The sequence below is a fragment of the Stigmatopora argus genome, chromosome 6 (genome assembly GCF_051989625.1).
Source record: "Stigmatopora argus isolate UIUO_Sarg chromosome 6, RoL_Sarg_1.0, whole genome shotgun sequence".
In the NCBI taxonomy this organism is placed as follows: Eukaryota; Metazoa; Chordata; class Actinopteri; order Syngnathiformes; family Syngnathidae; genus Stigmatopora; species Stigmatopora argus.
This window is the reverse complement of record NC_135392.1, coordinates 1,477,475-1,490,624: the sequence shown is the minus strand read 5'-3', so window position 1 is coordinate 1,490,624 and position 13,150 is coordinate 1,477,475. Positions and strand designations below refer to the sequence as shown.

Sequence of the window (13,150 nt, the reverse complement as noted above, 5' to 3'; positions counted from 1 at the left end):
TAAGGCCCGTGGGCCGGAAGCGGCCCACTAGGGGGTCCGACCCGGCCAAACCCAGGGCGTTGAAACAACCAATCGTCCACCTTGGAACCATTTGGAGCTTTCCATTGGCCTAGCATGTATGTTTTTGGGATAGAAAAACCCACACAGAACCCACCGGGAGTTGAACCGTCGATCTTAGAACTGCGAGGCAGACACGCCAACCATACCGTACCACAGTATGTATTCCCCAATTTCTGGACCCCTGAAATTTTACGTCAATTTAGCTTTTGGCAAAAAAAGTGTTTTCGGGATAGAGAAACCCACACAAAACCCACCGGGGATTGAACCATCGATCTTAGAACTGCGAGGCGGACATGCCAACCATACCGTACCACAGTATCTATTCCCCAATTTCTGGACCCCTGAAATTTTATGTCAATTTTGCTTTTGGCAAAAAACGTAATTGACTTTGTTGGGCCACGCTAAATGATCCAGCGGGCCAAATCCGGCCCCCCGTCCTACAGTTTGACACCTCCGTTCTACGACGGCAACGTTCCACGTCTATAAAATTTCATTTTTTCCCCTCATTTCTCGAAAGCCCGATAAACTGCTTTAGCATATCCGGCAACAGTTCCGCATCATTAGCGTGGGTTAAATCACCTTCTGTTTTTCACCCCGCATTAACAACGCAAAATGAAAGGGTAAGCTCGTACACGTACAGTACGGGGCGCACGCCGTCGTTTAATGAGGGGCGCTGGAGCGAGTGGCAGATTCATTTTAATGGATTCCACGTGTAATGGTCTCGTAATCCCTTTTCGCCTGCGTGACGGCCATGTTTGTCGCGGTGCATCGTGGGAATTGCTCGACAGTAAAACCTCGTTTAACGCGGGTGATCGGTTCGGAGACCTGCCGCCTTGGGTGACTAAACGCCATGTAGGGATATGTTTTTATCATATCTATTTTATATTATTTGGACTTTTCAAGCCTTCTATCTCACCCATTATATTACCGATCACTACGTGGGTTTTCTACGGGTACTCCGCTTTCCTCCCACATCCCCAAAAAAAATGCACGCTAGGCTAATTGTGGGCTAAACTGTCCCTAGCTACGAGTGATTGGCGATTGACTGGCCACCGATTAAGTGGCCGAAATCAGCTGGTGTAGGCTCCAGCACCCTCCGCGACCCTTGGGAGGATTAGTGGTTCGGTAAATGACTAAATTCTCTCACAAGGTTATCAAACATCCCACAAATATCTTTTAAATTTTCATCCCAGGTCGTTTGCATGTTCTCACTGGGCCTGAGTGGGTTTTCTCTGGGTACTCTGGTTTCCTCCCACATCCCAAAAAACATGCACGCTAGGCTAATTGTGGGCTAAATTCCAGGTCGTTCCTCACCGTTTACATGTTCTCACTGGGCTTGAGTGGGTTTTCTCTGGGTACTCCGGTTTCCTCCCACATCCCATAAACATGCACGCTAAGCCCAATGCTAGCCTCGTCCTTCTCGATATACCGAATGGTAGATTCATTCAAAAATATATTCCTCCTCTTCCTCACTTGTAGGAACCACACTACCGAGAGTAGACACCGCCCTCTAGTGGCCAGTGAAATACTTCCCAATTACAACTCCCCTTATTTTTTGTGTTTCTATTATTCTAAACTTTCTACTACTACTTAGTTCGACATATTTGGCGGCTTCCACAAAGTAAACTGGAATTTCAAAATCCAGTCGACCTTGCTAACCCGTGTCTTTATATATTTTTCATAAATGTTATTTTACTCTCCGTCCTTTATTTGCTCTTCTTTGCCGCCTGTGGCTAGAAAATCCAAATTTGAATATTCAAATGCCAGGATGAGCGCGAGAGCAGGTGTGTCGCAGCCCGGACGGAATCGGGTCGCACACGCAAAGGTACACGTGCGCACATTTCACACGCGTGTTGAATTAGTGTCACGACAAGGCCATTGCTGACGTATCCGCTCACCAAATGGCTTCATTTTAGGGTGCTTGACCTTCGATGCGACTCTGGATTTCCCACAGTGAGACCGCAATGAATTAAAACATACATTTTCTGAACCACTCATCCTCACAAGGGGTGCTGGAGCCGATCCCAGCTAACTACGGGCACCAGGCGGTGGTCAGCCAATGGCAGGGCACCATGAGACAAACAACCAATCACTCATAGCTAAGGGCAATTTGGCCTACAATTAGCTTAGCATGCTTGGTTTTGGGATGTGGGAGGAAACACAAGAGAAGGAGAAAACATTATAGGTTTTCTTAGTAAAAATAAAAAATGTAACAATTCCAAAACAAATTGGTGTTATTTTTTTTGTATTCGTAGTTTTGATTCTTTCAATTAATAGATAGGTACAAAGTAAAGAATGAAAAGTCAATCGATATTTTTAATTTTTAGAATAAAAAGTACATTTATTTATTTAAATGAGAGAATAAAAGTAAATTGATATTTTTAAATTTTAGAATAAAAAGTATTTTTTATGTAATTTAAATGAGAGAATAAAAGTAAATTGATATTTTTAAATTTTAGAATAAAAAGTATTTTTTATGTAATTTAAATGAAAGAATAAAAAGTAAATTGATATTTTTAAATTTTAGAATAAAAAGTACATGTATTTATTTATTTAAATGAAAGAATAAAAAGAAAATGATATTTTTAAATTTTAGAATAAAAATACATTTTTTATTTAAATTTTAGAATAAAAAGTAAATTGATATTTTTAAATTTTAGAATAAAAAGTAATTTTTTTATTTATTTAAATGAAAGACTAAAAAGTAAATTGATATTTTTAAATTTAGGATAAAAAGTATTGTTTTAAAATTTATTTAAATGAAAGAATAAAAAGTACAAATACTACAATGAAAAAAAACCGGATATAAATTAAAGGGTTGTAAAAACTAAATGTAATCATTGACCACTTCCAAAACCTCCCCGTAAACGATCCTATTTCAGCGCCATTGACGGGCTTAGACATCCAATCCGTGACGACTTGGTAAGGCTGTCAAAAATAGGACGGAGGATAGACCTAAAAGTAGCAAGCTAAACTCTGGAAAAGGAGTTCTTGTTATTATCGGTCTGACGAGACGCATCTTCTGGCGGGCTTGCTGGCAAAGACAAAGACCACTCCCACAAGTGTCAGGAATCTCAACGCCTTCCGAGCCAAAAGCGTGAAAACCGACAGATGGCCGGACGATTCGCGCGCGCATGAGAACGCCAGTCGACTGCGAGCGGACCGCTGAGGATGCTTTTGGAATATTCTCAGAGAAAAGCCTTCTTGTTTTGGTTCAATGTTGACACACATAGCCGCCGCAAAAAGTGGAGGAAGAGGGCCAAAGACGCGCCAGATGAAAAAACACATTTTTATGAACTAAATCAAAATAATATTCTTCATTGCCGAGTCCTAGTAGTAAGTTTCAGCGTGGTTTTTGTGCTGGAGCCTATCCCAGCTGACTTTGGGGCCAGAGGCAGGGGACACCCTGAAAAGGTGGTCAGCCAATCGCAAGGCACAAGGAGACAAACATCCAATCACTTGTAGCTCGGGGCAATTTAGAGTGTACAATTAGCCTAGCATGGCTGTGGAATGTGGGATGAAACTGGAGTACCTGGAGAAAACCCACGCAGGCCTGGGCAGAACATGGAAAATCCAAACAGATGGACCGACCTGGATTTGAACCTGGAGAAAACCCACGCAGGCCCAGGGAGAACATGGAAACTCCACCCAGGTGGACCGGCCTGGATTTGAACCCAGTCCTTTTAACATTATTTTTAATGAACATAAATAAATACATTTAAATAATAAATAAATATATTAAAATAATAAATAAATACATGTAAATAATAAATAAATTTAAATAATAAATAAATTTCAATAATAAATACATTTAAATAATAAATAAATTTCAATAATAAATACATTTAAATAATAAATAAATTAAAATAATAAATAAATGTCAATAATACATACATTTAAATAATAAATAAATTTACATAATAAATAAATACATTTACATAATAAATACATAAATTAAAATAATTAATAGCGGAAAAAAATGGCAAATAGTGAATTCGCGGCAAGTGAAGACGTGATATTCGAGGGATTACTGTAAACAGATTTCATCTGCTGCCCCCTATTGGCCGAGTGGCCTTAAGACAATAACCTTCACTTTCACCATCTTCTAAAAAAATGGAATTTTTACTTACCTGCCTACATTTTGACCATCTCGTCAAATTAATTCGGACCTCATCATAAACAAAAAACCAAATCCCGGATGTTTATCCTAGATTAAGCCCTAAAATAATCTGCGCAACTGCCATCCCATCCCAAAAAATCGTCAAAAGCATTTCACACCGAAAATAGAAACAGCGCTCGTGAAGATAACAAAAAAAATTGCACCCTCGACGACATTTTTCATCCGGTATGACATTTCTGTATGAATTTCATATTCTTTTATGATCTACAAATTTTGAAATATGAGGGAAAAAACTTACTGTTCTGGCTCTGTGTGTTTTTCATCATGCTTGGATTTTCTGTAAAAGACAAAAAATAAATAATTCAGACTGCAGTTTTTTTTAAAGAGAAATAGTACACATAGGTCATGGAATTAGGGAATAAATTACAACACAAACAAACGTCAAAATTGGAGCGTAAATGACTTGTTTGGCTTTTAACGCGAATAAACGGCGCCCCCCGAATGACGGTAATGTCGGGAGAAAGAGTGGCCCCTGGGTAAAAAACAGCGCCTCCCAAGCTATTTTTGGGTTAGCGCACATCTGAAGTGACGTGTCGTTTGGAGGGGCCGCGGGGGGAACGGAGCCGCTCCTCTGAGACGCAATTCAAGACACAATATTAACGTTATTTGGAGTTATTGTTTAGATTTGGGGTGTCAAAGTCATTTTTTGTCGTACTTTCGCTTTCACCCGGGGGGGCCATTATGTTTTCTTCCAAAATTAAATGATTTATGAATTGACATCTTTTTTTGAGCCTCTTAATAGCAAATATTCTCTTGTGGTGGTTGTAAAAAATGTATTTAACTTCTTTTTTTTTTATCAGAAAAGAGGGCAAATATTAAATCTATCGTAGGTTTTTACCTTTTATTTTTTATTTAGAGTAAATATTGCGTTTCTGTTTATTTACAGTGAAAAATAAAAGGGGAAAGAGGAAACATTTTAGATATTATATTTAAAATGAAATCAGATTAAAAGAACTGGATCTTAAGTGCTAAATATTCAGTTTGTTATTGATGTTAAAATGCTTTTGGAACTAAAAACAACACAAAAAGAAAAAAAAATACAATTTTGGAGTTAAAAAATAGCAAATATTGATTTATAAACAAGATACATTACCTATACAACCATAGCAGAATAAAATATGCTCTCCATTTAAATGTGCCAGATAAAAATGCGTAGCTAACATATCGGACTAACTAAGTACATGTCGTAGGTACATGCTAATATGTTGTTGTTTTTTAAATGAATTTGGTGATAATTTGACCTTTTTTAAAAGGGGAAAAAGTGCAATTATAGCAAAATGGAATGCTCCTTTTAAAAGTGCCAGATAAAAATGCATAGTTAACGTATCTAACTATCCAAATACATGTTTTGATTTGTAGCTACATGCTAATGTTTTTTTATATAATTAATTTGGTGATAATTTGACGTTTTTAAAAGGGAAAAAGTGCAATTATGGCAAAATGAAATGCTCTCCTTTTAAAAGTGCCAGATAAAAATGCATAGTTAACGTATCTGACTATCCAAATACATGTTTTGATTTGATTTTGATTTGTAGCTACATGCTAATGTTTTTTTATAATTAATTTGGTTATAATTTGACCTTTTTTAAAAGGGAAAAAGTGCAATTATAGCAAAATGAAATGCTCTCCTTTTAAACGTGCCAGATACAAATGCATAGTTAACGTATCTGACTATCCAAATACATGTTTTGATTTGATTTGTAGCTACATGCTAATGTTTTTTTCATAATTAATTTGGTGATAATTTGACATTTTTAAAAGGAAATGTGCAACCATAGCAGAATAAAATGCTCACTGTTTAAAAGTGCCTGATTAAAAAACACTGCGACCGCATGAAGGCAGCTTATAGCTAGATGCTAATATGTTTTTACTATTCGATTTGTTAATAATTTGACCTTTTTAAAAGCCAAATGTGCAACCGCTGCTGAATGAAAAAAGCACCAAGTTGAAAATGCGTTTCTGATCACCCGAGCATATCTCGTAGCGACATGCTAATATGTTTGACGACTCAATTTATTAATAATTTGACCTTTTTAAAAGGGAAATGTGCAACCATAACTTAATGAATGGCTTTCCTTTAAAAATGCTGATGTATTGTTCCCCCCAACCAAGCAAGTATTAAAAACATGGATTAGCACTTGTTCGGGTGCTCTGATTAATTGACGACGCACTTTTACACGGGTGTATTATAACTCCTCAGTCCGTCATATTTTTGCGTGGTTCCTTCACATTGTAATTTTAACTTCTCATTGGGTTTTATTGTCCATTAAAACTGTGTATCTGATCATAATTTTAATCCGAGCTCTAATCAGAATGAAATAATGCATTTTTTCAATGTTTTTCCCCCCTGTTAGTCAGAGTGAATGGCGGAGCTTGTTCGCTAATACGAGAGGAGTATATACTACTACTTGTGTGTTATCCTATTGTGAGGACATTTGTGTGCATCATTTTGGGAATATTTTGAAGGGAAGACAAAAGCAAACAACCCTCGATAGGTTGCATCTGAAAGTCAGGGTGGAGGCGGGGCTAATAGAGCTAACCCGGGAGAAAAAAGTTATCAAAATTTAAAGCAAAATTAGAATTAAGTTTAGTGTAAGGTTAAATTAAATGTATTTTTGTGTGTCTGCATCGTAATCCAAGTTCATTTAAATTAGTTCATGTTATGTTATGAGCGCGTTGCCGTGAAATCCGTCTAATTTTAGTACTATTAAACCACTAGTTATTTGTTACTTTGTTAATAAATGGCGAATTAGAACAAATCTAAATGTTTTTCCAATCCAATATCCAGTTTTTTTTTCAGAGGGTTGGAACGAATTTATTAGTTTTTTAGTTCATTTCTATGGGAAACGTTTATTTGAGTTACGAGTAAATCGACATACAAGTTCGTATCTCGAGGTAGCACTGTATCTGAAAATTAGCATTAGCACTCATCTAGGGCGGTGTTACTTTAGCGCAGTGTCGTTGGTACGTGCGGAGTTATTCCGGAATGTGTGGATGTGAAATGTTGCCAGAGCAGAGAGTCAGTCCCGTTCGTCTCAAGGCCGTTGGGAAGCCGCCAAGGTCAGTCAATCCCCATTTACTAACCCGAAGCGAGAGTGGGAGCCATCTAGGAAGGCGGGGGGAGGACAGATGGGGCCGATGACGCCTTTAGGGGGCAGCCAGTGTTAAGTAGGCATCGCTGTTCTCTCTCGCTTGCCAAACTCTTTCCCAGTTGATGTCTCCTTGCTCTTCTGGCCAGGAATTCGATTGTAATAGCGGCTGACGCTGAACCGGGATGTCGGTTTGTCGCTTCCTGTTGATTTGTGGGCATTTCCAGGTGATGTCCTGTTGCTTTTGGGGGCTTTTCAGGTGACTTGTTGTTGGTTTTAGGCATTTCCAGGTGAATTTCTCTTGGTTTTGGGGATTTTTAGGTGACTTGCAGTTGGTTTAGGGTATTTGCAAGTGATCTTCTGTTTGTTTGGTTTTGGGGATTTCCAGGTAACCTGTTGATTTTGGGGCATTTCCAGGTGACCACCTGTTGGTTTTGGGGCCTTTTCAGGTGACGTGCTGTTGGTTTTGGGGATTTTTAGGTGACCCCCTGTTGGTTTTGGGCATTTCCAGGTGATGTGCTATTGGTTTTGGGCACTTCCAGGTGACATTCTGTTATTTGGTCAGTTCCTGTTGATTGTTGGGCATTTCCAGGTAACCTTCTGTTGATTTTGGGGTCTTTTCAGGGAACTTGCAGTTGGTTTTGGGCATTTCCAGGTGACTCCCTGTTGGTTTAGGGGATTTCCAGGTGGCCTCCTGTTGGTTTTGGGTATTTTCAGGTGATTTCCTATTGGTTTTGGGTATTTCCAGGTGACTCCCTGTTGGTTTGGGGCTTTGAGCATTTCCAGGTGGCCTCCTGCTGGTTTTGGGCATTTCCAGGTGGCCTCCAGTTGGCTTTGGGCATTTCCAGGTGGCCTCCAGTTGGTTTTGGGCATTTCCAGGTGGCCTCCAGTTGGTTTTGGGCATTTCCAGGCGACTCCCTGTTGGTTTTGGGTAGTTCAAGGTGGCCTTCTGCTTGTTTTGGGCATTTCCAGGTGATTTCCTATTGGTTTTGGGCATTTTCAGGTGACTCCCTGTTGGTTTTGGGCATTTCCAGGTGGCCTCCTGCTGCTTTTGGGCATTTCCAAGTGACTTGCAGTTGGTTTTGGAGATTTCCAGTTCACTTCCATTTTGGTTTTGGGCATTTCCAGGTGACTTTCTGTTGGTTTTGGAGATTTCCAGGTGACTTCCATGTTGGTTTTGGGCATTTCCAGGTGACTCCCTGTTGGTTTTGGGCATTTCCAGGTGACTTCCATATTGGTTTTGGGCATTTCCTAGGTGACTTGTCAGTTCCTGTTTATTTGTGGACATTTCCCGTTGAAATCACTCACCCCGAAAAGTCCTACACAGACTTCTCCCTCGGAATAACTTCCTTCCCGACGCTTAAACGCAGTGGCGTCGTGTCGCCCCTCGTCGTGCACTCCATTATGGCGCCGCTACAATTCTCGTCATTGATGGACTAAATCCCTCGTTAAGAGAATAGTCATCTCTCTAAGTGCAGTCTTAAAAAGAAAGTGTTGTTGAGCCAATTAGGGACAAAATCTTTTATTAATCGCACTCTCCCAGCCGCATTAATGATTCATGGCCAAAACTGGTCGCAGAAATCTCAATGGTATATTTCACGGCTACTCTAGATATAGTGATGCGAATATACAGTCTGGGGAACAATATATATATATATATTTTTAGTACTTCATTGTGTGAAGACTATTTCTGCCAAGTCCAATTTTACATTATTGATGTTCATCAAATGCATAGCTAAATACCCACATAGAGAATATCATCTTTTTAGTAGTAAATAGTGTTCTGGATGAATGGATTGAAATTAAAACATGACTTTTTGGTGTTCAGTTATACGTAATTATGAACTACATTGTTCAAATTTCAAAAATATGTTTTTATCCATTTTTAGATCGGCTGCAGTGACACCTCATGGACGCTAGGGGGAGGCCATGCCTCCTCTGCCAACGTCGCAACGGAGCAGACACTACGGATCCTAATTACTTATTATGTGAGTACTTATTTATTTAACTTAAAACATGACTTTTTGGCATTCCGTTATACGTAATTATGAATGACATTGTTCAAAATTAAAAAATATTTTTTTGTATCCATTTTAGATTGGCTGCAGTGACACCTCATGGACGCTAGGGGGAGGCCATGCCCCCTCTGCCAACTTCGCAACGGAGCACACTTTATGCATCCTGACTACTTATGTAAGTACTTATTTATTTATTACTTATTTATTCATCATTTATTTATTATTCATTTTTATTATTTATTGATTATATATTTATTTATTGTTGTTATTTATGCACTTGGTGGTGAAGCTTTAAATCTCATTATACTTGTATAATGACAATAAAAGAATTCAATTCAACATGGCGTGCAAATGAGCGATAATAGTCTAATAAACACAAGTGGCAACGTCATTGGGAAAAAAATAAAATATGCGCCCCATATCAGATGGCGCCCTAGGCGGTCGCCCACATTGCCCGTAGCAAAAACCGGCCCCCGGTTTAGCAAGAAACCTACCAAAGACTATGAGGCGGGTGTGCGTGTCCGTGGAGCCCAAAGGATTCTGGGCCGTGCAGCGGTACATGGAGCCGTTGAGCTCGGCCGGAACCCGCTCCAGAATCAGCTCCCTGCCATCTCGCTCGGCGCTGCCGTCCAGGAGCCGCCCCCCCACTCGGGTCCAGGTTAAGAGGGGCTCGGGGAACACCTCGTTCTACGTAGGCGGTGAAGAAAACGGGGGATTGGGGGGGACAAAGAGAGAGAGAGAGATGATGATGATGAATTATCCAACTCACCCCCCCAACTGATTCAACTGCGAGTTCACAGCATGCATTAATAATCAACACTTGAGTTTACAAGAGTTATTCCCCCTCGCAGTTCTTAACCCTCCAGTAAACAAGCCCATTTCTAAAAATAAAAAGCGCCGGGCGGATTTTTGTCGCCTTTCGCCGTGCTAGAGGATAAAACAAAGACGGTGGGCGCCAAAGGAGCTCGGGATACACGTATACACGTACGTTATATCGTGACGAAAAGTGGGCGGGTCCAGGGTTGCCAGATCCGAAATATATTCTGCGATTGTGTCGCGCGCTAAAAGCGGCCCAATTTAAATAAAAAGAAAATACAATCGGGCAATTGACAACCTCACGTTTAAAATCATTTTATACAACTCCAACAATATTAATATTTCGTGATAAAAATACAATTTCATTTTTTAAAGGCTGGTAGGTCTGTTAAACTCGGCTGTCACAATTAATGGTTTCATGAATTGTTCATGGATAGATCTTAATTTTAAGGTTTATCTAACACTTATTTTACAGCCTTTTATTGGGAAATATTCTTTTATATACATTTTTTTAAATCTTTTTAATAAAAAAGAGGAAAATGTTACATTGTTTTAAACTAATAAACAGATTTTTTCCCCCATTGTATTTATATGCATTAAAAAATCTCCCCTATCTTATCTCATTTTCTGAACCGCTTTATCCTCACTAGGGTTGCGGGGGGTGCTGGAGCCTATCCCAGCTGACTTCGGGTTAGAAGCGGGGGACACCCTTAATCGGCGGCCAGCCAATCGCAGGGCACAAGGAGACAAACGTCCAATCACTTTTAGCTAGGAGCAATTTAGTGTTAGCCAGCTAGCCTAGCATGCATGTTTTTAGAATGTGGGAGGAAAGCCGAGTACCCGGAGAAAACCCACACAGGAGAACATGCAAACTCCACACCGGAGGACCGACCTGGATTTGAACCCAAGTTCCCCACCGTGAGGCCGACCGCGCTAACCACTCATCCACCCCGCATTGAAAACTTAAAGGGGAAAAATATTGCTTTTTTTTTTTTTACTATTCTCCATTTTTTTTTTTTTTTTTTTTTTTTAGATTTTTAATTGAGAAAAAATGTTTTATGGATTTAAAAAAAATGAAATTGACTCGCGCATCCCTGAGAATTGCATTGGCAATTCAATGAATGGCTTGGCCATTACTTAGAAAAACAAGAGGAAAACAAATCCCTTTCCCCGATAGAAGTAACCTCTCAAAAACAGAAGATTTGTTGAGGGATAGCAAGCAAACCCGTGACACTTGCAAACGACCTCAACTGGGCGAATAATGTCTCGGAATGAAAATGCGCGGCGCTCAAAGCGGCGCCGGCGCCTCCAATCTCATACATAAGGCAACGAGAGGAAAAAAAAAGAAGATTAGCGCCAAGTCGTCGTCCATAATAAAATGGCTGAAACAACACGATGCTCGTGGTTATCGCTTCATCTTCCCGCGAGGAGGGCAAAATCATCCAGACGGAGACGTCCAGTCATTTCTCATAGCGATAGGGGCGGAATTTTTGCTATTTACTCCAGCTTTAAGATTAGCAAGATTTCTTAATAACTTGTTATATGGTCTGCAGTCAATACAAAAATACTTTATTTTTTGGGTGTCAGCTATTGTTAGAAAAGCGCCAGCGGATTTTTTTTTATTGCCATTCACCATGAAAAACACTCAATCAGGTGGCGTCCAATCATCTCTCTGCTGCAAAATGTAGAGTTTATTGTTAGAGGACGTCCAATCCATTTGAAGTAGCATATTTTCTGGCATATTAGCCGCCTTTGCATATAAGCCGCACCCTTAAAATGGTTGAATTTTACAATTTCTCTCGTATAAGCCGCCCCTGATTCACAATTTTCACCTCCACATTCATAATTTTGGTACTCGGACGATTCGCCGACGGACGTTTGGCCGACGGACAGTTCGCCGAACGGACGTTTCGCCGAAACGGGATTCGCGCGCTCGCCCCGCCCCTGGATCGTGTGTGTACATGCGAGATGCAAGATGGCGCCGTTCAAGTGGCAGCCGGTGGCGGTAGCTCCGTCCACTCTTGCTCGTTTTGTGTTTTTGCTGCTTTTCTGTCTTCATGATTTGATTTGGTGATTCTTAATGATCCCATTGACTTTGATTTGCTTTGTGCTTTTGCTTTGTTGTTCTGCGGCCTTTGCGACTGTACTGTCTAACTCAGGCATGGGCAAACTACGGCCCGTTAGGCTTTTTAATCCGGCCCGCCGCCGTTGTTCAAATTATAGTAAAAATCAATGACCTCATACATTTCCCTTTCCCCTGCAATACCATCGTTTCCCCGATAGATGGCGCACTAACTCCAGATTTTGATGCACTGGCAAAAAAGGGAGAACAACAACACAGTTCCCACTGCAATGTGAGTACAGTATCTTAATTAACATGCCACTCATCACTCTCAATTTAAAGACTGCTTTCTTTCGTTGGATAATAATATGTTCTTAATGTCAAAAGTAAATTTGAAAATACATTTTCACCTCCAATTGTGTCTTTTTTCTTATATTTCAATCCCCAGGTTTGATAATTTACATTGCATGTCCAAATGCTCCTGGCCCGGCCCCCCTGTCAAATTTTAGTATCCATTCTGGCCCGCAAGTCAAAAAGTTTGCCCACCCCTGGTCTAACTTATAACTATGCCTTTTCTTGCTACTGTCACAATGAAATTTCCCAAATACGGGATGAATAAACGTATCCAATATCCAAATACGGTAACATAATAGAAAAAAAATAATGCAAACAGTACAAATGAATCAAGTTATCCAATCCAAACGCATTTTTTTAAAAAAAAGACTTCACACAATCCAAAAAGTCATACCTGAAATCCATGCACAGTAATGCGCACCGTGTCCCCAACTATGGCCCGGCTAGGGGTCATGAAGAGCTTGGGTCCCTTCGGAGCAGCTGGAGAGACATTTAAAAAGAAGAAATGAAATAAAAAAAATGAAAATTAAGTCCAGACAAAAGGTCACGGCGTGGCGCGTGGAGAATTGAA

The 13,150-nt window shown here is 39.9% G+C and overlaps 1 protein-coding gene across 2 annotated transcripts in view; it reads right to left on the bottom strand.

The window, feature by feature from the left end:
* The window catches only part of LOC144075839 (immunoglobulin superfamily member 21-like), a 182,925-nt gene that overhangs the window by 459 nt on the left and 169,316 nt on the right, over positions 1 to 13,150 (bottom strand). For both annotated transcript variants that reach the window (XM_077603261.1, XM_077603260.1), the window contains 3 exons: positions 12,974 to 13,059; positions 9,842 to 10,034; positions 4,479 to 4,517 (listed from right to left, as the gene is read on the bottom strand). In XM_077603261.1, the coding sequence (XP_077459387.1) occupies positions 4,479 to 4,517; positions 9,842 to 10,034; positions 12,974 to 13,059 (318 nt within the window). The remainder of the gene's footprint in view (positions 1 to 4,478; positions 4,518 to 9,841; positions 10,035 to 12,973; positions 13,060 to 13,150) is intronic.